The sequence below is a fragment of the Pleurodeles waltl genome, chromosome 5, assembly GCF_031143425.1.
Source record: "Pleurodeles waltl isolate 20211129_DDA chromosome 5, aPleWal1.hap1.20221129, whole genome shotgun sequence".
Lineage (NCBI taxonomy): Eukaryota > Metazoa > Chordata > Amphibia > Caudata > Salamandridae > Pleurodeles > Pleurodeles waltl.
In genome coordinates, this window is record NC_090444.1 from 72,300,412 (window position 1) to 72,326,826 (window position 26,415).

The 26,415-nt window shown below is 45.2% G+C and overlaps 1 protein-coding gene across 1 annotated transcript in view; it reads right to left on the reverse strand.

The window, feature by feature from the left end:
- LOC138295359 (exostosin-1-like) overlaps positions 1-26,415 on the reverse strand; it is an 854,232-nt gene that overhangs the window by 45,785 nt on the left and 782,032 nt on the right. Inside the window, exons 6-7 of the mRNA XM_069233599.1 lie at positions 19,406-19,524; positions 6,328-6,423 (exon numbers count right to left, since the gene is read on the reverse strand). Coding sequence (XP_069089700.1) covers positions 6,328-6,423; positions 19,406-19,524 — 215 coding nt within the window. The remainder of the gene's footprint in view (positions 1-6,327; positions 6,424-19,405; positions 19,525-26,415) is intronic.

Consider the following 26,415-nt stretch of genomic DNA (forward strand, 5'->3'; position numbering starts at 1 on the left):
CGTACATGGGGCCAGGTGTAGCAAAGGTTTTTACCCATTCTGTGTCTATGAGAAAAGGTGTTCGTACATATGGCCCATGATGCAGGGTGATTTTTTAATGTAAGATGGACCTCAAAATGCTGTGAATTACCAAAATAACATACTCTTCACAAGTCCCTTTCTAACAGCAATTGTTTGTAAATGTCTTGACCACGCACTTTGATATGCCTTTATTGGGCTGTAGCCAAGATATTGATCTGCCCATATAAGTGCCAGATAGTGACCAGCACTGGAGCTGCAATGCTTTTCAGAATAGGGTGCTGGCCTGTGGCATCTGTTCACTCAAATCACGAAAGGCGTCTGACAAATCTTGGTGTTGACACCAGTGATTTTAGCAAATCTGACAAACCCCTTCTTCAGCAGAGTATGCGTTAAGGTCTCATATCCATTTTGGTGTTAAAACAAGGCCCAGTGGTGCATCTTTGGACTATGAGTATATGCAGTTTTATTTAGCATGCACACTGCACAAGAGCACAGGGGCGCTTTACGTGAGCACCAGCCTAAATATCATACTCAGATTAATTTTATTTTAAGCACAGAAGATTAAGTGATTTGCCAAGAGCCAACATGGTTCCCCAAATCCAAAGTCAGCATCTCTGGCAAAGTAGACCACATCTATATTTCTCCATTTATGTGTGAAAGTCATAAACAAGTGGGATGATTGTGTATGGTCACATATAGTGAGCACATTCTTTGTTGAAATTACTTTGTGAAGTGAAAAACAGCAGCAAAAAATACCAGAAAGTTCTTTAGGAGTCTTACTTGGAAATACTTGCAAGGGTTTGTTTTAAAAATGAACTTAGGGACACAGTTCAGCACCTTTGCGCTACTGATGCTGGAACAATTCTCAGAGTGGGGGTGCTGACATTGATGTTACATCACTGAAGTCACATGGATTGTGAAAACGTCTACATTCACATGAAGTGTAGCAAATGTATTCATCTTGATAGTGGCAAGTGTGTAGTATGTAGCTGGTACACTTTGGAGCCGACTGTCACAAACATATTACTAGAGCATCGTCTGCACTTTCTTTTACAGACCGGCCACTTCCCACTGAAATAGCCACTAAATATGCACAGAAATCACATTTCAGTGAATACTTATCATTTACACATTACCAAGTAAAGTGTCTTGTTTCTATTAAAATCTCTGTTTCCATCACACTTCAGAATTACAACAACAAAAGTGCTTACTTTTTGCCATATTAACTGCTCATATCTTCTGAAATATATGGACAGTTCATTTACAGGTATTTACATTTTGTTGTGTGTTGCAAAAAATACTTCTTACAGGCTTTTCTTTCACTCTAAATGTACCCCATCAAGACGGTCACAAAGTCCTTTCGAAAACATCGTTTCACTTTGAAGTCATAGAAAGAAAAGTAAACACAAATCCCCATGTTCAAAATAAAAAGCCTAACATTTGACTTCTGTCTTTGAAGCACCTCAAATGCGACAAGATAAATGTAAAAGGTAAAGGCGTCTTTATTTATTGCTCTTTCCTAAACTACCAGGAATCGGGAGAAACCCATAGTTTGGGATATGCTGCCCAAGGGAGTTCAGCCAGGGCTTCCAGGTAAAGGGCTACAGGTGAAAGGCTCCTTCTTGTAGTGTTGGGGTCAGTTTGGGCTTGGAAAGGGACTTGGGCAAGAAACTCCCAAACACCATGAGAGTGGTATGATATCAGGCATGTTATGTTACAAGTCTTAATACTTACAAGTTACACAGTGAGGTCTTTCGGTGCTAGAGGCATTAGACAAAACCAAAAGGAATTAACAAAAGAAAATAGTTGAAATGTTTTTCTAAATAACAGATGGGAGGAGATCATCCTTAAATCTAGTGGAAGGTTGTTCCAAAGATAGGGAGCCAACGCTGAGAATGCTTTGCCACCAAACATGGCTTCTGCAAAAGATGATTGATTTATAGTTGAGCAGACAATGACAGAAGTGCATGGGGTGGTTGTAGAAACTGGATTTACTTCTCAAGAATTCAGGAGCCTCAGCGATGATATATTTATGCATGAGGAATAATGTCTGAGGGTAGAGAGTGGGCAGTCTGGCCGCATGATTCTCGACTGAGACCCTCACGGGTGAGTAGTGTGCTTTACAAATTCCTTGATTGATTGATTGATTGATTGATTGATTATTTGCAGCCTGGAAAGAAGATGTTTTCATATCCTTTGATGCAAAGATTTTAAAAAGTTCAGCCTCTGGGTTTTTCTGTTGTCACTGGAGAGAAGAGGAATTATTGGGCTTAGTTTATGTAACCAGAGAGTTCAAGAAGAAACTGCCTCTGACATCTTGTTCTCCATGGCTAATTTATTATCCAGGTTAATAATTAAACTCATGACTATAGTCTTTAAAGAGGGAAAAGGGCCAAAAGAATCTGCCATTAGGACAGAAGTCCACAGAGAACACGTTTTTCCCTACAGTGTTGGTTTTTAACCCGTTTAGGTCCATCCACAATTTCAGCTTATCTGAACAGTCAATATAGGGGAGGAGGATGTACTCATCTGGAAAATCTGCTAACCATCATCAGGTGTAAAATGTCCACACAAACAAGTTGCTAATTCTCATCATCACCAAAATAATAAGAAACAGGAAAAGAAAGGAGCCCTGGGAGACGCCTGTGCTAATCAGTCTCCAAATAAAATTGAGCAAACTGAGCTTTTGGGGATCTGTTTTCTAGAAATGAAGAAACTTGTTGAAGTTCTGATCCTTTTAAACCAGTCTAAGAGAATTGATGATCGGTGGTATCAAGCGCTGCAGACAGGTCACAATACAAGGGCGCAGGTGACACTAGGCCGCCTCAGGACCACAGTTGGCATCGAAGCCCGCCTGAGCGTCATGAAGAGGTTAGATAGGTTTGGGGCATGAAGATACCAGTTGAGCAGCACCACTGTCCAGGATTGTAGCATCTGTTGGTAGTAATGTGATCAGCAGGTGGTTTGGGACAGTTTCAGCATCACAATGGCATTTTTAAGTTTTTAAGTAGGCCTAACCTCAACTTGTTTCCATTCTGCAGGTGCTACACTGGGTCTAGGTGAAGATTTACAAGGTGTCCAATAGGATTCATAAAAGGTGGAATTTCCTGATTGATCACCCGAAGGGGTAGGATCCATCAGTGAGTCTGATTTACATTTTTTTAAACAATTTTATTTAGCTTTTTGCAGTAAAGAAACATGATACACTTTGTGAAATAACTGTGGATGACAATCGGATAAGACATTACGGCAGGAGAAGTTTCTGAATGAGCATTAAAAACTTGAATGAGCGTTAAAAACTCCATCAACTGTAGTTGCCTCAATTCAGTGAAGGCACAAAGCTGAAGGAGTGAGCTGGCAGTATGGTACCTCCCAGAAATGATTACTTCAGAATGAAACTCCTCATCAGCCAATAAAGGTTGCGCTTGAATGGAAAACGATGGCATTTATTTTATCAATGAAGAACATGGCCAAGTCATTGCAGAGTTGCTGAGAAAGGACATGCACTGTTGATGGTTCATCATTTTAAAAGTTTCTATTTGTGTAGTAGCAGATTTTTTATCCGGTTATAGTTATGGCTAATCGCATAGAGTTAAATGTTATTTAATATGTTGAATATTTAAAGCCTGGCTTCCACATCTAATTTATATCGTTTTAACAGATTTTTTATTGTGCTTGATAAACTTTTTATCTAAACAATAAAATATTTTACTATTATATTTAGTATATGGACAAGATACCAAAATTTATCTACATAAATTCAAGAAAGCTAGCTAGCAAACTGACCTGAAGCATACACATCTCTACACCACTGCCTTAGGCATGCACATATCTTCTAACTATCAAGCCTGTGGATCAGTCAGGGCTCTAGTGCTTCATTGGCAAATCCCCCACTCGCCCACTCTTCGTAATGTGTTAGGGGTTATTTCCCATTGACAGGTGGCTGCATCCAGGGTCTGCTCACCAGTAGGCCTAAACTCAAGAGTCCACTCCGTCTCTTGGCAAAAGATGCTCAGCGCCCATAGCAGCGAGTCCCTGAGGGCCTGATAGGCCTGTAACCAGTCTTACCCACTTCAGCAGTGAAGACCCTTGCAGTGTCTCAGCGGGTGCCATGTTTGCAGGCACGCACAATGCTCAGGTTATGTTCAGTGAGTCAGGTGCATGCGGGAGGAGCTTATGCAGCCGGCTCCTGTAGTGATCTGGAGCTCCTCCTACACAGTAAGTTCTACGGGGGATGTGGGGAAGGTGGTGGTATTCCAATGGTTACAGTTGGGGGTCCCAGTGATATGGTGATGCACCCACAGCACCCTCCTCTGTTCACAGGGCAGTTCAGGTGCTTCCTTGTGACCCATGGGTCACCCAACCTCACAGTTCTTGGGCGAAGCCCCGATCCTCACAGCTGTCTTGATTTCTGCAGCCCCTCCTGGCATATGGGGTTGCCACAATGCTACCGGCCCTCTCCATATGGTAGTTCCTATCATGGTGGCCCCTCCTGGTAAACAGGGCTGCCACTAGGCTCTGCACTGGCTTACCTCCTCATTAATTGGCTGTACCTTCCATGGCGGCTCTCTCCTGGCACATAGGGGTTGCTGACTTGAATCGGGCAGTGACCCGATCGGTGCAGCAGCCATCTCCTCACACTTTGCACCGGGAGTCCACTCTTCTGGGCTCCCTATTGGACCTCTCTCCCTCCAGCACTCTCCTCTTCCTCACTGGGCGCACTAGCAGGCAGATGCTGGTGCTCCAGGCTCCAGATCTGGAGGTTTTGATTTTCCTGGGTGATGTCCCCATGCCCAGCAGGGAGACTGACAGGCCAGACTGGCAGGCGGTGGCCCCCAGGCCTGGTCATAGGCAGAGCTTCCCATCCTCACACAGTCCACGTGGCTGCTTGGCAGATATCAAACCTTTGAGGTCTCAACCCTTATAGTCCATTTCCAGACACCAAATGGGATTTAGGGTTTGGGTCTTTGGAGTTTTAAGTTGGGGTTCTGCTTCTTTTGAAGTACACACTTCTACTCTTCCTTTTGAAAGAGTATCAGTCACAGCAGGAAAGACTATGAAGCTGATAGCCCCACAATACAGGCCAAGGGACTGAGTACAGTTCACACCTGGATGTCATCCACATTGATATGCACCTTAAAAGGTTAATCCAGTCCTCCTCTTTATGATTCCCTTATCTGCCCCATCTCCTTTCTGAGATGTGCCCAGTCCCCTTCCTTGTGACCTTTCACTGAATCAAAGAGCACCCTCTGAAGTGCACAAGGGGAGGCCGACTCTCCCTTCTCTGGTGTGTGTCCCATCCAGCTTACAAGATTGCAGCAATATACAAATCTGTCTAGGGGAGATTCTTCCCCTCGTCATCTCCTTACCATGCAGGCCTCCCACAATGGAACCCGGAGTTCTCCATATAATGTACCATTACAGGCACACGTGCACTCACTCTATGCGCACAGCACACACGCTAACCTGTACTGTTACCACCGTGCATTGTGCCACTCCGGTCACACATACATTGAGCACTCACACTGACTCTGCGCAAACTGCTCAGTGCTGTAGCTTTTCTGCATTGTGCTATGGTGTGCCACTTGCATGCCCCACACTGCTAGCACACACATTCGCCCTGCACTGGCTGCACAACACTTCACCCTTTACGTATTGTACTTCTTGCAGGTGCACATATGCCCAGTACAGACATTCATTGCACACACACTGCACAGCACTACATTTCTGATGTAATGCACTCTTTGCAGGAACTCTTAACAGGTATACATACACCAAATGCATGCACTGCTCATGCACGCACTGCACAACACTGCTCTATCCCGGGACTGTATTCCTCCCAGGCACAGATACAACCGTTGCAGAGTTACCGCTCCTGCGCTGTGCAGCACTTCCCATGTAACTGATGCAGGCCAAGGGTGCGTTAAGCGTACAGCAGCGAACTTTAAAAAGGTGAGGGAGCCGGCAGGCCTCACTCCAGTTACACAGGTTAAAAGGGACAGGGTCACTTCTACCGATCACTACGCTGTATGCTTGTTCCACCACACACATGCCGTTTACCCCCCGCTGAAGGCAATAGCTTTCCACCAGTATGAGGCTAGAGCTTTGGGCACCTCTCCTGGTCCAACAAGACTGCAATCCATGAGACAGGCCTATGTCATGGCACACACGCATGATCCTTTTTTGACTATGACAACAATATTCAGCATTAGGAATCCAGGCAACTGTTCAGTAGGGCACTCGTGGTAGGGGTACATGTCCATTTCCATGCAGAGCACTCGTCTGTCCCAACAGTCAGTATCCTACCTTGCTTTCTCCTTCAATGATGGTCACAGGCACTGTGGTGGAGGGCCACTTGTTCTTTGGCGGTACTGGCTTGTCACAGTTCCACAATACAATGATCTGTATCGAAAGCAAAAAAAACATAACTTGAGCATCTTAGACCAGACAGGGGAAGAAAGACTGGTGATTCTGGGTGGGATTTTGGGAGGTCATCCATCGATAAAGGGGTCACTGCTCTGGAGCTTATGTTACTTGCAGTCTGTCCATATATCTTTGCCAGTATCTACCTTCGTGGTGTCAGTGTGTGCTTGTAGAAGTGCTACTAGACAAAGGAACTAAAGCCAGACGAGGTCAACAAGACTATCTAATGACCTCTACAGGTCGGCTGAATACGACTCACAAACTGTACACATTGAGGAATGAGAATTGTCCGAAAGCGAGACGTCCAACAAATCACATGCAAGAAAATTACACATGAAGTAAAACACATAGCAAGATAAGCACAGTCAGATTTGATTATTACATCTTTTAGTGGATAATTGGAACCAGTGCTTTGTCAATGAAGGCACCAATGAGTTCTAGCCCTACGAAGGCTTCCTTGATAGCAATACCTTCGAAGAATCTGTCATGATGCTTGTGACAGCGGTGTGATCTGTGGCACTGTGGTGGACAGTAGGAGTTGTTGTGGGAAGAGAGGCCGGACAGACAGAGAGCAAGTAGAACTGCAGCATCTGTGTTCAGTATATCAGTGTATGCTGTTTCGCCAAGGCTGTTGACGACCAGCGGAATTGTCTCAAGCTCCTTCTCAGGCCCTGCTCTTGGAAGACTGTAGGTAGAGGCCATCAGACAGTGTAAAGTATTGATCCACTCTTTACAAATTCTTGTCTTTTGGAGAAAACATTGCAATCAGTGTTCATGTTGTAAAAGTGAGGACCATCAATGCCTTATCTAATGATAGCTTATAGGGTTGGGTGGTGTTTATATTACTTACACTTATCTTACACAAAGAAGGGGACATTGTCACCATGTTCATATCGTTCGGAGAAAGAAAGGCGGGCAGAAAGTTGTGGAGAGTCCCACATACTGCCTTATAAAGATTGAGTTAAAATTGCTTACGAAATGTTTCTGCTATAAAAGGGCATTTTTGGAAAGTTTGAAAAGCGATTCTTGGTGGCTGAGGACTACATGATGACACGCGAGAGAACTGTTAGAAGTTCACAGATCCATAGTAGGAGTCGCGAATCACCCAGTGGTGTTTCCCACACCCCGTTTTCATGACACCACCATTCACCATTAAAATACTTTAAAGTCATGAATGTCTTCAGCCTGATTACATTAGTGATGTTGATGGGACAGTCTCACTTCACTTGAAGATAAGTCCGGTGTACGATCATTCCGACCTTCGTATTGAGAAAAATTGACACCACATTTCCCTTTTGCATGACAGTATTACTACCAAGAAGTTAGTATGCTGCCGGGCTATAAGGCAGGACTCTAGCCTAGAGCATCCTTCTTTCCTGCCAATGAGGCACTAAGGTTCTCTTACAGTAAAGGAATGCTGGTCTTCATGAGAATTGACAGATTAAAGACCATGGATGAGTCTCTTCACAGTGATGGACATGGATGTGTCTCTGCTGAGAGGGATCTTCAGAGTGCAGCAGGATTTGCAGGTAAGGGTCAGACGCATAGCCAAAGGGCAGGAAAAGATTTCAACATATTCTGTCGTCCGCCTTCATTTGATTGCCAGTACGACAAATGGGCGACCTGTGACTTCGATTGTTTCCAGTTACGCCATCTGTAAGCATCATTGGTTATATAGATACAGTAATAACTCCAGAAGCCAATTTACTCCGTCTGAAGGCTTGACGCCTCATGACATGGAAAGCTTGTTCCCCCACTGGATTAGGTGCAAGCCTTCTGTCAGCTTGACATTTAAATCCTTGTGTCGGTGGCCTTCTATAAAACTGTTGTGCATACTGGAAAACTCTGAACACAACTTCCAGTAGTCTGGGTAAAGAACATTCTGCCTTAGCAGACCACGGCTGCCATGTTGGGTTAGTTGATTTGAGCACATAACTTTGATCTTTTGTTAAATGTAGCTGCTGAGCTCCATGGAGAAGCCCTGCCTCCAGCTGAAGTCATTAATGTCCTTTAAACTTCATCATTTAGGATGGCACTAACTGTAAATAGAGTTTGTCTGCAGGATGTGAGACAATGATCTCTGGCTTCCGCGGGGGCGCAGCTAGCTCTCCTGACCTACTTGTCCACACCATCATTAGGAAGCCGCGCCATCTCTCTCGAGGCTCCCTCACTATGGAAAGTCCTCTCAGATTACTTCAGGTTCTTCAGCCTACTGTGTGCAAAAGGACATCCTCTTCCACAAGTACCCATTCTCTGTTAAAATGTGTAGTATGATGACAATATATCACTTACTGGCAAGAGTATATTGAATAAAAACAACAATTAAAACAAATGTATTAGGACATGTTGTGATACATTAAATATAAAAAATCACAGGAGCTGCTTCTTAAGTCATATGTACAAGTCCCATATTCTCTGGTGGAGGGTCTTCTGGCTCAAGTCAAACACAATAGTCACTGTATCTAAAAACTTCCACTCATCCGCCACATTAATCGTATTTGTGTTACAGTGGTGCTTCTTGGAATAAAAAGCAAAACAATATTCAATACAAAGATGTGCACAACAGGTTTACGAACAAATCATTTAATTCTTTTTAGGGACTGGTACAAGTGAAAAGACAGAATGCTCTGCGCATCACTTCCTTTAGGAGGGAACATCACACAACTAAGATTGTTTTACTGTAGAGATTACACAATTTATCCTAAGGATTTTCAAGCATTTATTATGAAGAAGGTCTACCAGTTCTCCCCTCCAGACTGAAAAATATGCAGGACAGATCACTATGCAGTGCATTAAGCTTTGTACTGTTTCACAGCACTAACACCTCCTGTGGGAACACGGTATACTGAGGTAGCGCTATCCTGAATCTACCTCAGGCCTCCTTAATCCATTTACAGCTACTCCCTGCCCCTTCAGCTCACTCTTGCAGCTTTTTGCTTTCTCCCTTTGTGACGCTTTTTTGCTTTTCTCTTCCTCCGTCTTTCCCATATGTCTTTTGCTCCTAGTACTTTCTTGAGGCAGAAGAATAAGCGCCGGCCCTCAAGAATAATTGCTGGTGCTCAGCACCGGAAACAACAAGCACAAATTAAGCACTGGTGCCAACTCAACTTCTGTTTCGAGTTAGAATGAAATCAGAGGTGAGTAGATGGGCTGTAAGTGGAATATGTCAGCCTTTTAACACATTCCAGATCTAGTGAGTGTAGGAGGCTGGACTGGCTTGTAGTGAGTACCAAGGGGTACTTGCACCTTGCACCAGGCCCAGTTATCCCTTATTAGTGTATAGGGTGTCTAGCAGCTTAGGCTGATAGATAATGGTAGCTTAGCAGAGCAGCTTAGGCTGAACTAGGAGACGTGTGAAGCTACTACAGTACCACTTAGTGTCATATGCACAATATCATAAGAAAACACAATACACAGTTATACTAAAAATAAAGGTACTTTATTTTTATGACAATATGCCAAAGTATCTTAGAGTGTACCCTCAGTGAGAGGATAGGAAATATACACAAGATATATATACACAATAGCAAAAATATGCAGTATAGTCTTAGAAAACAGTGCAAACAATGTATAGTTACAATAGGATGCAATGGGGAAACATAGGGATAGGGGCAACACAAACCATATACTCCAAAAGTGGAATGCGAACCACGAATGGACCCCAAACCTATGTGACCTTGTAGAGGGTCGCTGGGACTATTAGAAAATAGTGAGAGTTAGAAAAATAACCCTCCCCAAGACCCTGAAAAGTGAGTGCAAAGTGCACTAAAGTTCCCCTAAGGACAAAGAAGTCGTGTTAGAGGAATAATGCAGGAAAGACACAAACCAGCAATGCAACAACTGTGGATTTCCAATCTAGGGTACCTGTGGAACAAGGGGACCAAGTCCAAAAGTCACAAGCAAGTCGGAGATGGGCAGATGCCCAGGAAATGCCAGCTGCGGGTGCAAAGAAGCTTCGACTGGACAGAAAAAGCTGAGGTTTCTGCAGGAACGAAAAGGGCTAGAGACTTCCCCTTTGGTGGACGGATCCCTCTCGCCTTGGAGAGTCGTGCAGAAGTGTTTTCCCGCCGAAAGGACGCCAACAAGCCTTGCTAGTCGCAAATCGTGCGTTTGGCGTTTTTGGACGCTGCTGGGGCCCAGGAGGGACCAGGAGGTCGCAAATTGGACCTGAAGAGAGAGGGGACGTCGAGCAAGACAAAGAGCCCTCACTGAAGCAGGTAACACCCGGAGAAGTGCCAGAAACAGGCACTACAAGGATGCGTGAAACGGTGCTCGCCGAAGTTGCACAAAGGAGTCCCACGTCGCCGGAGACCAACTTACAAAGTCGTGCAATGCAGGTTAGAGTGCCGTGGACCCAGGCTTGGCTGTGCACAAAGGATTGCCGCCGGAAGTGCACAGGGGCCGGAGTAGCTGCAAAGTCGCGGTTCCCAGCAATGCAGCCCAGCGAGGTGAGGCAAGGACTTACCTCCACCAAACTTGGGCTGAAGAGTCACTGGACTGTGGGGGTCACTTGGACAGAGTCGCTGGATTCGAGGGACCTCGCTCGTCGTGCTGAGAGGAGACCCAAGGGACCGGTAATGCAGCTTTTTGGTGCCTGCGGTTGCAGGGGGAAGATTCCGTCGACCCACGGGAGATTTCTTCGGAGCTTCTGGTGCAGAGAGGAGGCAGGCTACCCCCACAGCATGCACAAGCAGGAAAACAGTCGAGAAGGCGGCAGGATCAGCGTTACAGAGTTGCAGTAGTCGTCTTTGCTACTATGTTGCAGGTTTGCAGGCTTCCAGCGCGGTCAGCAGTCGATTCCTTATCAGAAGGTGAAGAGAGAGATGCAGAGGAACTCGGAGGAGCTCTTGCATTCGTTATCTAAAGTTTCCCCAGAGACAGAGACCCTAAATAGCCAGAAAAGAGGGTTTGGCTACCTAGGAGAGAGGATAGGCTACTAACACCTGAAGGAGCCTATCAGCAGGAGTCTCTGACCTCACCTGGTGGCACTGGCCACTCAGAGCAGTCCAGTGTGCCAGCAGCACCTCTGTTTCCAAGATGGCAGAGGTCTGGAGCACACTGGAGGAGCTCTGGACACCTCCCAGGGGAGGTGCAGGTCAGGGGAGTGGTCACTCCCCTTTCCTTTGTCCAGTTTCGCGCCAGAGCAGGGGCTAAGGGGTCCCTGAACCGGTGTAGACTGGCTTATGCAGAATTGGGCACATCTGTGCCCAAGAAAGCATTTCCAGAGGCTGGGGGAGGCTACTCCTCCCCTGCCTTCACACCATTTTCCAAAGGGAGAGGGTGTCACACCCTCTCTCAGAGGAAGTTCTTTGTTCTGCCATCCTGGGCCAGGCCTGGCTGGACCCCAGGAGGGCAGATGCCTGTCTGAGGGGTTGGCAGCAGCAGCAGCTGCAGTGAAACCCCAGGAAGGGCAGTTTGGCAGTACCAGGGTCTGTGCTACAGACCACTGGGATCATGGGATTGTGCCAACTATGCCAGGATGGCATAGAGGGGGCAATTCCATGATCATAGACATGTTACATGGCCATATTCGGAGTTACCATTGTGAAGCTACATATAGGTAGTGACCTATATGTAGTGCACACGTGTAATGGTGTCCCCGCACTCACAAAGTTCAGGGAATTGGCTCTGAACAATGTGGGGGCACCTTGGCTAGTGCCAGGGTGCCCTCACACTAAGTAACTTTGCACCTAACCTTTACCAGGTAAAGGTTAGACATATAGGTGACTTATAAGTTACTTAAGTGCAGTGTAAAATGGCTGTGAAATAACGTGGACGTTATTTCACTCAGGCTGCAGTGGCAGGCCTGTGTAAGAATTGTCAGAGCTCCCTATGGGTGGCAAAAGGAATGCTGCAGCCCATAGGGATCTCCTGGAACCCCAATACCCTGGGTACCTTAGTACCATATACTAGGGAATTATAAGGGTGTTCCAGTAAGCCAATGTAAATTGGTAAAATTGGTCACTAGCCTGTTAGTGACAATTTAAAAGTAATGAGAGAGCATAACCACTGAGGTTCTGGTTAGCAGAGCCTCAGTGAGACAGTTAGGCACCACACAGGGAACACATACATGCACACCTATGAGCACTGGGGCCCTGTGTGACAGGGTCCCAGTGACACATACACATAGGCCACAAACCTATGAGCACTGGGGTCCTGACCAGCAGGATCCCAGTGACACATAACAAACATACTGAAAACATAGTGTTTTCACTATGAGCACTGAGGCCTGGCTATCAGGATCCCAGTGAGACAGTGAAAACAGTGACAAACACCCTGACATACACTCACAAACAGGCCAAAAGTGGGGGTAACAAGGCTAGAAAGAGGCTACCTTCTCACACAACCCCCCCCCCAAACGAAGGACAATAAGGCTAACCTTGGCCAGTTGAGACTTTATTGTCTAAGAGGTGATAAGTAGAGAGTAGCTCTGCAATAGACTGGTTACTCCCTTTATCATCCACTATATGGTTACTTCCCTGTGGGGATGTAAACCACCCTGTTTGAAGTTTTTTAGCTAAGCAACAATGTGAAGATGTATTTTCAGAGTTTCTATCAGTAAGTTTTAGTTTAGAGCAGTGGGAATTGTCCACTGAACCTATTTGTAGTGATGGAAATGCCAGACAGGGATGCTGTCTCAGAAAAGCCATAGCTGGGCAAAAACTTTGTCCATCTGGCTGGAAGAGAGAACAGGGATGCTGTTTCTCTTGAGTTGGAGCAGGGCAGGGATGCTGTCCTATGAGCTCCACACTAGGGCAGGGATGCTGTCCTAAGTGTTGTGAGGTAGTGCAGGGTTTCTGCACTAAAGTTTCTCTGGGAGGGTTGGAGGGATGCTCCATGTTAACTAAAATGGTGCTGTTTTTCTCACCAATGTTAGTTATCCCACAGAGAGGTACTTCCACCTCAGGGAGTCCAGCTTTGCCAGCTGATGATTCCCTTGGAACAGGTGCCACCCCAGGAGAGGTTTCTCCCACCACAGGAATAGTATCCTGAATGGTAGGGTGGTTAGGGGATACTGTGATACCCTTTTTACCTGTTGATGGAGAGGGATCCTGAGTTTTCAGGCCTTCTCTCCTTTGCTTTTTCATTTCACTTGAAATGAGAGGGAACAATTCCTCAGGGATGCCCAGCATGGCTGCATGGGCATAAAACTCTACATCAGCCCAACCTGAGGCCTCTAGGTCATTACCTAAGAGACAGTCTACAGGTAAGCTAGGTGATACCACCACCTGCTTAGGGCCAGTAACTCCACCCCAACTAAACTGAATTATAGCTAAGGGAAGAAACTTAGTGGAGTTATGGACATCAATAATCTTATACTGTTGTCCAATGATGTGTTGTTCAGGAGGCACTAGGTTTTCAGTCACCAAAGTGAAACTGGCACCTGTGTCCCTGTAGGCCAAGGCCTCAACACCATTTATTGAAACTGTCTGCCTGTACTTATCCATTGTAAGGGGACAAGCAGCCAGTGTGGCAAGGCCAGTGCCACTAGGTGTGACAGAAACTGTCTTGGGACTGACTACCCCAGTTTCTACTATGGACCCATAAGTGAACCCAACTACACCCTTTGCTTGACTGTTGCCAGCAGTCCCACCACTAGTACCACTACTGCTAGGGGCACTAGAGCTTGATGTATTAGTGGTGGTAGGCTCAGGGGGTTTACCTGGACAGGACTTATCCCCTGGCCTATGGCCTCTATTTTTACACACAAAGCACCAAGGCTTTTTAATGTGTGCAGGTTGGGAAGAAGAGGAAGAATTTGTTTTATCCCCACCCTCTGAAGAGTGTTTAAGATTTGCAGTGGGATCTTTGGTTTTACCCTTATCCCCATGCTTATCTTGAGATTTTTCACCATCTTTCTTCTTATTGCCATCTTTGTCACCCCCTGTATGAACTTTTCTGTTCACCCTTGTTCTGACCCATTTGTCTGCCTTCTTTCCCAATTCTTGGGGAGAGGTCAGATCAGAGTCTACCAGGTACTGGTGCAACAAATCAGACACACAATTATTAAGTATATGCTCTCTCAGGATTGTGTTATACAGGCTTTCATAATCAGTAACTTTACTGCCATGTAACCACCCCTCCAAGGCCTTCACTGAATGGTCAATGAAATCAACCCAGTCTTGTGAAGACTCCTTTTTGGTCTCTCTGAACTTTATCCTGTACTGTTCAGTGGTTAAGCCATAACCATCCAGGAGTGCATTCTTAAGAACTTGGAAATTATTAGCATCATTTTCTTTCACAGTAAGGAGGCTATCCCTACCTTTTCCACTAAATGATAGCCATAGGATAGCAGCCCACTGCCTTTGAGGGACATCCTGTACAACACAGGCCCTCTCAAGTGCAGCAAACCACTTGTTAATGTCATCCCCCTCCTTATAAGGGGGAACTATCTTGTGCAGATTCCTGGAATCATGCTCTTTTGCAGGATGACTATGGGGAATACTGCTGCTGCCACCATGGGTATCTAAACCCAACTTCTGTCTTTCCTTCTCTAATTCAAAAGACTGTCTATCCAAATCCAGCTGTTGCTTTTTAAGCTTCAGTCTGGTTTGTTCCACCCTCAACTTATTGAGTTCCCTCTCTAACATTCTGTCATCAGGGTTGGTGGGAGGGACATTTCTAGAAACAGAGCTATGATGGGAATGAACAGAAGGAGACCTGTCCCTTACAGAAGCCACCCTAACAGCTTGGTTAACAGAAACATTACTACCAGTATGGTGAGAATAAATGCTTTTGCTATGATGTGAGACAACACTATTTGTATGGTGTGGCTCATCATCATTCCAAACTATGCTAGACTGTCTAGTAATGGGCAGGCTAGGGAGTTTCTTTCCTGAATCTTTTCCTGGGGGAGTCCCTGAATCAGATTGAGAACTATTAGGTACTTTTTCAACAGATGGGGCACCTATGGCCTTATCCTGTTCTCTAAGCATGTTAAGTAACAGTTCCAAGGAAGGATTCTTCCCTACACTCAAACCTCTCTCTATACAGAGACTCCTTGCTCTTTTCCAGCTAAGGTTGTCATATGCAAGTTTGGACAGATCACCATTTTGGCCTGTGCCAGACATTTTTAGAGAGAGTTAAAGTGATAGAAAAAGAGAAAAAAGTTTTCAGAACTTTTTGGAAAGACAGAAAAAACTTTTTAAACTTTTAAGAACTTTTTGAAAGTTTAGAAGTACTTTTCAGCACTTAGAAAAGAGTGAAAAGAGGAAATGCAAAACTTTTTGGCTATGTGTATATACACTGACCTTGTTTTGTATATTTTTCTCTTATGAAAAGTACAATGACAAGAGTGGTAAGTAGTCTCAAGCACTTATCCCACCACTGCACAACCAATGTAGGAGGCTGGAATGGCTTGTAGTGAGTACCAAGGGGTACTTGCACCTTGCACCAGGCCCAGTTATCCCTTATTAGTGTATAGGGTGTCTAGCAGCTTAGGCTGATAGATAATGGTAGCTTAGCAGAGCAGCTTAGGCTGAACTAGGAGACGTGTAAAGCTACTACAGTACCACTTAGTGTCATATGCACAATATCATAAGAAAACACAATACACAGTTATACTAAAAATAAAGGTACTTTATTTTTATGACAATATGCCAAAGTATCTTAGAGTGTACCCTCAGTGAGAGGATAGGAAATATACACAAGATATATATACACAATAGCAAAAATATGCAGTATAGTCTTAGAAAACAGTGCAAACAATGTATAGTTACAATAGGATGCAATGGGGAAACATAGGGATAGGGGCAACACAAACCATATACTCCAAAAGTGGAATGCGAACCACGAATGGACCCCAAACCTATGTGACCTTGTAGAGGGTCGCTGGGACTATTAGAAAATAGTGAGAGTTAGAAAAATAACCCTCCCCAAGACCCTGAAAAGTGAGTGCAAAGTGCACTAAAGTTCCCCTAAGGACAAAGAAGTCGTGTTAGAGGAATAATGCAGGAAAGACACAAACCAGCAATGCAACAACTGTGGATTTCCAATCTAGGGTACCTGTGGAACACGGGGACCAAATCCAAAAGTCACAAGCAAGTCGGAGATGGGCAGATGCCCAGGAAATGCCAGCTGCGGGTGCAAAGAAGCTTCGACTGGACAGAAGAAGCTGAGGTTTCTGCAGGAACGAAAAGGGCTAGAGACTTCCCCTTTGGTGGACGGATCCCTCTCGCCTTGGAGAGTCGTGCAGAAGTGTTTCCCCGCCGAAAGGACGCCAACAAGCCTTGCTAGTCGCAAATCGTGCGTTTGGCGTTTTTGGACGCTGCTGGGGCCCAGGAGGGACCAGGAGGTCGCAAATTGGACCTGAAGAGAGAGGGGACGTCGAGCAAGACAAAGAGCCCTCACTGAAGCAGGTAGCACCCGGAGAAGTGCCAGAAACAGGCACTACGAGGATGCGTGAAACGGTGCTCGCCGAAGTTGCACAAAGGAGTCCCACGTCGCCGGAGACCAACTTACAAAGTCGTGCAATGCAGGTTAGAGTGCCGTGGACCCAGGCTTGGCTGTGCACAAAGGATTTCCGCCGGAAGTGCACAGGGGCCGGAGTAGCTGCAAAGTCGCGGTTCCCAGCAATGCAGCCCAGCGAGGTGAGGCAAGGACTTACCTCCACCAAACTTGGGCTGAAGAGTCACTGGACTGTGGGGGTCACTTGGACAGAGTCGCTGGATTCGAGGGACCTCGCTCGTCGTGCTGAGAGGAGACCCAAGGGACCGGTAATGCAGCTTTTTGGTGCCTGCGGTTGCAGGGGGAAGATTCCGTCGACCCACGGGAGATTTCTTCGGAGCTTCTGGTGCAGAGAGGAGGCAGGCTACCCCCACAGCATGCACAAGCAGGAAAACAGTCGAGAAGGCGGCAGGATCAGCGTTACAGAGTTGCAGTAATCGTCTTTGCTTCTATGTTGCAGGTTTGCAGGCTTCCAGCGCGGTCAGCAGTCGATTCCTTATCAGAAGGTGAAGAGAGAGATGCAGAGGAACTCGGATGAGCTCTTGCATTCGTTATCTAAAGTTTCCCCAGAGACAGAGACCCTAAATAGCCAGAAAAGAGGGTTTGGCTACCTAGGAGAGAGGATAGGCTACTAACACCTGAAGGAGCCTATCAGCAGGAGTCTCTGACGTCACCTGGTGGCACTGGCCACTCAGAGCAGTTCAGTGTGCCAGCAGCACCTCTGTTTCCAAGATGGCAGAGGTCTGGAGCACACTGGAGGAGCTCTGGACACCTCCCAGGGGAGGTGCAGGTCAGGGGAGTGGTCACTCCCCTTTCCTTTGTCCAGTTTTGCGCCAGAGCAGGGGCTAATGGGTCCCTGAACCGGTGTAGACTGGCTTATGCAGAATTGGGCACATCTGTGCCCAAGAAAGCATTTCCAGAGGCTGGGGGAGGCTACTCCTCCCCTGCCTTCACACCATTTTCCAAAGGGAGAGGGTGTCACACCCTCTCTCAGAGTAAGTTCTTTGTTCTGCCATCCTGGGCCAGGCCTGGCTGGACCCCAGGAGGGCAGATGCCTGTCTGAGGGGTTGGCAGCAGCAGCAGCTGCAGTGAAACCCCAGGAAGGGCAGTTTGGCAGTACCAGGGTCTGTGCTACAGACCACTGGGATCATGGGATTGTGCCAACTATGCCAGGATGGCATAGAGGGGGCAATGCCATGATCATAGACATGTTACATGGCCATATTCGGAGTTACCATTGTGAAGCTACATATAGGTAGTGACCTATATGTAGTGCACACGTGTAATGGTGTCCCCGCACTCACAAAGTTCAGGGAATTGGCTCTGAACAATGTGGGGGCACCTTGGCTAGTGCCAGGGTGCCCTCACACTAAGTAACTTTGCACCTAACCTTTACCAGGTAAAGGTTAGACATATAGGTGACTTATAAGTTACTTAAGTGCAGTGTAAAATGGCTGTGAAATAACGTGGACGTTATTTCACTCAGGCTGCAGTGGCAGGCCTGTGTAAGAATTGTCAGAGCTCCCTATGGGTGGCAAAAGGAATGCTGCAGCCCATAGGGATCTCCTGGAACCCCAATACCCTGGGTACCTTAGTACCATATACTAGGGAATTATAAGGGTGTTCCAGTAAGCCAATGTAAATTGGTAAAATTGGTCACTAGCCTGTTAGTGACAATTTAAAAGTAATGAGAGAGCTTAACCACTGAGGTTCTGGTTAGCAGAGCCTCAGTGAGACAGTTAGGCACCACACAGGGAACACATACATGCACACCTATGAGCACTGGGGCCCTGTGTGACAGGGTCCCAGTGACACATACATATAGGCCACAAACCTATGAGCACTGGGGTCCTGACCAGCAGGATCCCAGTGACACATAACAAACATACTGAAAACATAGTGTTTTCACTATGAGCACTGAGGCCTGGCTATCAGGATCCCAGTGAGACAGTGAAAACATTGACAAACACCCTGACATACACTCACAAACAGGCCAAAAGTGGGGGTAACAAGGCTAGAAAGAGGCTACCTTCTCACAGTGAGATATGGATCTCTGGTTCACAGCACATCTGGGTGATGGTTCCCCACATTATACGCCTCACTAAGCTGGCAATGCATTTTTATCAGAGGACAACCCTTGAGGGACACTCTATGTGGACCTTTCAAGAATATGCTAGAGACTAGTAAGTTATTCAGTTAGTAGTCGATGTTCTTACCTCTCCATATCAGTCTACGTGTTTGCCCAACAGGAGCATTTTAATAAGCAGTGGCTGAAGCTGCATTTGTGAACCTTTCTAGATTCCTCCAGGTCAAGCCAGTCCTCAATAACTTGTTGTTGGATCAACAGCATGTCAACAGAGCCCCAAGAAAAGTTTCCATCATTTCACAGCACACAATCTTACAGCAACAGGTGTTAAAATTCATGTATGTAGCCTAACATAGCAAAATTGTTCCGCTTCCACCACACATGCCTTCTTCGCCCCTGGACCACTGCCCATGCCCGAAGCACACATACCCGAGCACAGAACTTGGACTTTGCAATGGCGAGGATGAGTTTCACGATGGGCTGGGACTGCGCCACCAGCGGGGACACCATGTGGATCACAGCTGTAAATTCCTTGGCTGGGCTCCGACCTGTAGGATCATTAAACCAGATGTTAGGTCACACTCCCATCTAAACATCAGTATCTAGCTTGGCGCTATATGCTCTGGCAACATCCCACCTCACCAGCATCCTAAATGTGGACATCTTTGAAGTGGCCACAGATGTAAAGGAGACTCCTGTGGATTCCAGAGGATCACGCCCCTCCCTCCAAATGACCCCATCACTCCATTGTCCCATAATAAAAACTAAAAATGTTCACCCTTGACAGCTGGAAATTCAAAAAAGTGACACTGTAATGCTGGGAAAGGTGTTGAAGGATTCAGAGCATCTACAGATGGAGTTCTGGTCCCCTCGGAGATCTTCATAACCTTCTGATCCATTAGCCTTACAATGAAGGAAGCCCACTGAACACACCTTCTCCTCATAGGAGACTGAGATTTTGTATTTATTTATTTATTTTTACAAATTATAGGCCTGATTTAAATTTCTGCGGACAGGTTACTTTGTCACATTGGTGACTGATAGCCCGCCGGCTGAAATCTGAAAAGCTATCATTCTTCAGCTTTTCACTTCCTGTACCCCAGCAAGATTGTCACCTTGGTCACTTTTACTAAATCCTTTCATTTTCAAGTCAGAGAAGTCAAAGTAAAAGCCAGTTTCTGAATAAGCAGCAATTTGTCAGAAGGCACTGCATGACATTTAACCTTTGTCTTTGGGTGCACAGCAAATGTGACAAGATAAACACAAAACCTAAAGGTATGTTTATTGTTCAATCACCTTCTGAACTTCAGCAATGTTTATTTTTGGGGGTGCTGGCCATAACGTCCAGCCCCTATGGCTATATCAGAATTCTGAAATGTTAGGAACATAATTGGTGACAAGGACTGTTTCAGCATTTCAATGCTGGTCCTTTTGTTTCTCCCTGTTTAATTTAGAACATTCTAGCCATGCTGGGGGTAAGCTCCCATGGCATTAGACTGCTACTGACTCACGTTTTATCAGTCATTAGAGTCCCTCTCTGTCGTTGAAGGCGGTGGGCCTCTAATGACGGGTAGAACTCTCTTCACAAAACAATAATGCGATGTTGTGGGATCTGAACGTACCATACAGTTTTGATTCAAATTGTGGAGGTGTACTCAGACACAAATTCGAAAGAAAGAGAATGTGGGGCCTCAGGTTAGTGGCAGATCATTCAGTTACTAAGTATTTCAGTCCTTGAGGGAGATGCAGGGCAATAATGAGTTGGGTTCATAACACTTAGGTGATATATTATAGAGCTGCAGGCAAGGGCCTATAATGCACAAGAGGGTCTTTAACAACCGGTATAGCTCGAGGCAAAAGGGCTATAAGGCTATTAGTACAGGGCAGAATGTTCTAAATTTTAAAGGGAGAAAGAGAGAGACAAACATTGGAATGATGGTCTCTGGACTTACACCAGTCATGATAAGGCTGGAGTTACTCAACATTGCAGTTGTCTAATATAGCCTTATAGCCCACCTTAGCAGGCCCTACCTGCCACTAAAGGCCTGCTGCAGCGTTAAAGGCCAAAGGCGAGGGCCTTTAACAAGGGAGTGGGCCTTTAATGGCTGGTATAGCCCAGCTATGGCATGCTATAAGGCTATTAGAACATTACACCACTAGAGGGCAGAATCTTCTAATAATTAAAACAAAGGCCTCACGGAGCCCAAGAGGGTTTAAATCCCCCTCAGGCTCCGTGAAGTCTTTGTTCACAGTTGTTGCTGTGAACGACACATGGGCTCTGGGCTTCTACCGGCCATTAGACCCTCAGAGCACTCAATTGTCTTCAACGGAGCTCCCAACATTCCAGTGTTCCAATAAGTTTGCACTTGGACAAAAAAATAGAACTCATTTGAGTGGAACTGTTTTGGGGTCTGCACAACATGGGGTTGTTCAAACTATGTTTACCCCACTTTCTAAATGTAAAATATATAGGATTACCTTTGAGGCAAACTTGGTTAGGTTCATCCACTTTGTATAGCCTTTACTCCGTAATTATTGTATGAATGTTTGCTTTGGAGCAATTTTTGTATTACGAGAAAAAATTAACTGGAAATGACCGACAGCAATGTTGGTCAAAATACATTAGTTCATAAATATTTTTTCTAAATAACATTAATTTAAACCTGACAAAGAGATAACAATGTTACCCCCCCCCCCAAAAAAAAATATTTCTAGTTGTTAACTACTGATATTTTGGTCTTTTTACAGCTGTCCTGAATCCACAAAATCCATTGCGTAAATAGATTTACTACTGCGGGTTTTTCCATCACAGTTGTTTGTTGAGTGAATTGCACTGATTTTGCATAGTGGATAAATCAAATCAAATCAAGTTCCTGTTTGCTCAGAAAGCCTTCAATTGTGTCTTGGGGGTAATGTCTTCAATGGTTTGTTGAGTCCGGGAAGGAGAGTTTGTCAGTCCGTGGGATGGAACCCTCCCTGTTGTGTAATTGTCTACACTTTTCTTGTGTGTATGAGAGTATCTCTTGAATAACTATCCCCCCTCCTTATTCTGCAGGCTTCAGGAGGCTGACTACAGCAGTTTGGTCCCTTGATGGCCGAGCACTGTGTGTCCTGACATTCTGGTGAGAATTCTTTCCACAACCAGAGACAGTTGTAAGGCCTGGGCAAAGTGGGTTCTGGCCAAGGGCCCCCCAGTAGGAGCCAGCTCTGTTCTGCAGAGTCTTCCCCTGCTGACCTTGAATAATTCTTAGACTGATTGTTTTAAATACTCTTTTCCTTTAATTTATTTTTGATGTGGGTGATGTGTGGGAGTCTCTTACAGATATTTGCAGAGAAATGTGTTTGTTTCATGGAACATCCGTAAAAAAGATCAAAACAGGATCTCGCATTTAAGAAAGGGGAGGGTGTCACAGAGATTATTTGCAGTAATATTACTGAGCTGCTGCTGTGTTACAATATCGAAAAAACACGTCACTATCCCTGAATATTAGATGTAAACACATTAAGAATTTGGACCAGTGCACCTGTGCGCGGTCTGCGACCTGTACAAAGAGAGCAGGAAAGAGCTAAACTGGAGCATAAATTCAAAGCTGTTGCGAACAGTGGCCCCAAAAATGCATTTGGCCCAGGACCCCAAAATCCTTAAGCTGTCACTGTCCACACCTCGAGCCTGACTCCCACTGCAGGAGAATGCTTTTAGGATGCCCGAGCCCGCTTTTGGGTGGCGATCCACCGGTTTAAGGTATATTCATAGACTGTGATTTTTGACTTACATAATTCATTGACACAATTGATTATTTCCATGCAATTTTATCCCTTGTATTTTCAGATTAACATACTTACCCTTAGAAGGATTCCTCATGATAACTCCAAGTAAGTCCCTCTTTAACTTTTTGTTGGCGGTCCACACCTATTTCACTTTTTTAAGATATACAACATATTTTTTAACATTTATCATTTTCCTCTTCCCTCCCCCAACTCCTAATATTACTCTCTTTTGGATTAAATCCTCTGATATTGACTCAGTAAGTAGCCCTTATTAAGCACTCTTGGCATGCTTCCCTTAAATTCTACACAAACTTTGCAGTAACACAGTCAATATTTTGAACTACATTACTCTCTAATTGACAGTACATAGCTCCCTGCTCAGAAAACATTAATGTCCAGATGATGACCTGTTAACCACAAAGGGTCGAAACACTGTCAATGAATATGGCAGTTGTAACCTTTTATGATTATCTTCTACTGAATTATCAACTATGTAAAAACAGTACAATTTTTCAACCAAGATTTCCTGTTCTATTGCTCACCTGTAAAATTCACGCTGTATTGTCTTCTACTGTGTGATCCAATAAGCAGTCAGCACTGTTTTAGAGAAGTAAGGGCCACATATACGTGGCATTTTGCACGTCGCAAACGGCGAATCGTGCCGCTTGCGACGTGCAAAATGCACTTTGGGATGTACAGACCAATTTTTGCGATTCGGTAAACTATTTACCCAATCGCAAAAAGGGTTTGCGAGTCGCAATTAGGAAGAGGTGTTCCCTTCCTAATCCCTTCCTAATTGCGAGTCGCAGTCCCATGTATGATTGTTTTGTGACCGTGAATGCGGTCGCAAAACAATCGAAGTTAGCATCACTTTCAAACTGGTGTTATCCCATTCGCAAACGGGAAGGGGTCCCCATGGCCGCAAAAAAAAAAATTCAGACCACTGCCTGCTCTGAAAAAATGAAAAGAAAACTTTTAATTTTTTGTTTTTGAAATGCATCTCATTTTCCTTTAAGGAAAACGGGCTGCATTAAAAACAAAACAAAAAAAAAACTGCTTTATTTAAAAGCACTCACAGACATGGTGGTCTGCTGTCTCCAGCAGCCACCATCCTTGTGAGGGTGGTCATTCCCAAGGGGGTCGCAAATTGCGACCTACCTCATGAATATTCATGAGGTAGGTAATTTGCAACCCCCTTGCGAATCGCAAACAGTGTCATTGACACTGTTGAACATAAGGTTTTGCGACTTGCAAATTGCGAGTCGCTATTTCGTACATGTGGCCCTAAATGTTTTGCATGAAAGGTTGTTTGTTTTTCCTATTTACTTGATGTGTAATCGATATATCGTGACCATTTGTGGTTATTGACACTGATTTTTTACCACACAGAACCCCTCTTCAACGTGTGTCTATTTGCCCCTGGTTCCAGGAGTTTGTTTGCTAAGAGCAGCCCCTGTTTGGCTTAATCAGTGCAGCAGATGTGTCTTATGACACAAATGTTTTGCATTTTTTTCTCTGCAAACTACCATTCAAAGGCCCACATTTATAGGAAAATGATGGAGCGTGACGCTGTGCCAAAATTGGCAGTGCCATGCTCTGTCATTTTCACAATGCAGGGATGCGCATATTTAATTGAACACGGCGCACCCCTGTATTGTCCCCTGTGCTGGTGCTAAATTTAGCTGCCAGCGCCAATGCAGGCATCCTTGCACCATCGTGCAAAGATGTCAGCATTGAGGGGGAGATTGTTTATGTGCGGGAAGGTGCCCCTTCCTGCACATAAACTATCACTAATGGCGCTTTGGCACTTCTGTGTGCCCTTCAGAATGCAGTACACATAGAAGTGACAAAGAGTCATTTTGAAATGATTGTGTATGTGCAGGAAGGGACACCTTCCCGCACATAAACAATCATGTCTGGCATTTTGGCTCTTTCTATGCGTGCTGTAGAATGCAGCACACATGGAAAAAGCAAAAAACAAGAAGGAATTAAATTATTCCTCCTTGTTGCGCCTTGATAACGCCAGCCCTGGGGTGGCGTTAGATTTTGGCGCTGCCTCAGGTTTACAACAACTCGTAAATCTGAGGCAGAATCAAAATGCAATGGGTGTTGCTGTGGCACGCCCACAGCAACACCCATTGCACGCTCTTTCCGCGCAAAGGGCTGCGTGTGAGGGGGTCGTATTTACAAGGTGGCGTTAAGCCACAAATAGTGGCTTAACGCCACTTTGTAAATACGACGCAGGGCATAGCGCCACCGGTGCGTCATAAAAAGTGAGGCCAGGGGTCATAAATATGCCTCTTAGTTTTTTGTTTTGCTATTAGTACATATCTGCTGCTTTGTACTAACCAAACCTGTGCAAAATAGTTTGTTGGAGACTAAACTCTGCAGGGATCCCATGGGACGAAGATTCTGACAAGCGCGTACGACAGAGGGGTGATATTATATTAGCCACAGACTGTTTTTGTAACAAACAATGTTAAGGCAGGTACAGTGGAAAAGTGTAGGACAAATTGAGACAGCATTTCCCCCAGCTTCCTAAGCTTTTAAGCAGGTAGAGGTTAGTTTTGAGAGTTCACAACATCTTTTACAAAAGCCTTGAGCTGGCTTAACATTGTAGGTGTCTGCAAGTTGTGTTGTTTCAAATGCTTTAAAATGTACATAAAGTGGGCTTTGACTCCACCTAGGTGAGTACAATTCTCTCACTGCATGTAATTGGCTCTTTGGTGTATCCTTCCACCTACCAGAAAGTGCTTCCATTGGAATGCACGAGTAACTCTTTCACATCTGAAAAATGCACTCTCAATCCTTGAGCTGTTCTTCACGTTCAATGCAGCTCTACGCAAAATTATTTTCTTTTTTTGCTACTCCTTCCCGTCATTGGCAAAGCCAATAGGGCAGGTTTTAATGTGATAAACAGCAGTTATGAATATGTGAATTTACACGGGTTGGTCCATAACAGCCGGACTTATTGACTCTGAGAATTCTTGCTTGAAAATCAATTTCCATGAAAGTGTGGCACCTTTAGGGGCAGTGGCCAAACTACCACCCAAGAATGTCTGCTAGATAGGAGGGATGTCATGTTGAGCTTTGTTGCCCTGTTATGCGGTATGACAGTTCATGCAGCAGCTTCTCCTGTGGGTACAAAGCACCTACCTTTGGTCTTGTTTTTCAAGGGACTAATGTGTCTTTAATCTGAGCCCGGCTTGTAATGATGCTCAGTTTGCAGAGTGTGGAGACTGCAATGTGATCTTGTTATAGTCAAAGACAAAACATTCCCCATCACAAGACATTCCTGGCTTTTGATAGCAGCAAAGACGGTGATGTCACTGCCAGATCTAGTGAAGATAGGTGCCTGCAGGTCTGTGGCTGGTGGCATGTTTGATGACCTTGGTGGCAGAGGCACAGAGCACTGTGGCATGATTTCTTTTCCTTTGATAGAATAATGGAATCTGTTGCTAGTGTAGGTGACATCTCCTTGGAAGTCTCTTCTTTTTCACTATTTCTACTTGAGATGATGTTTGAAGCCCACTTAGTGGCTGTGAAGACTTCTGACTTCCTGCTCCAAATATTTCGGTGGAACCCAGCAGATCATCACCTGAAGGCGACCAGGACATCCTCAGCACCTCCATGCAGGCACCTGGTGCTGTACGGCAAGGCAGCGCTGTATG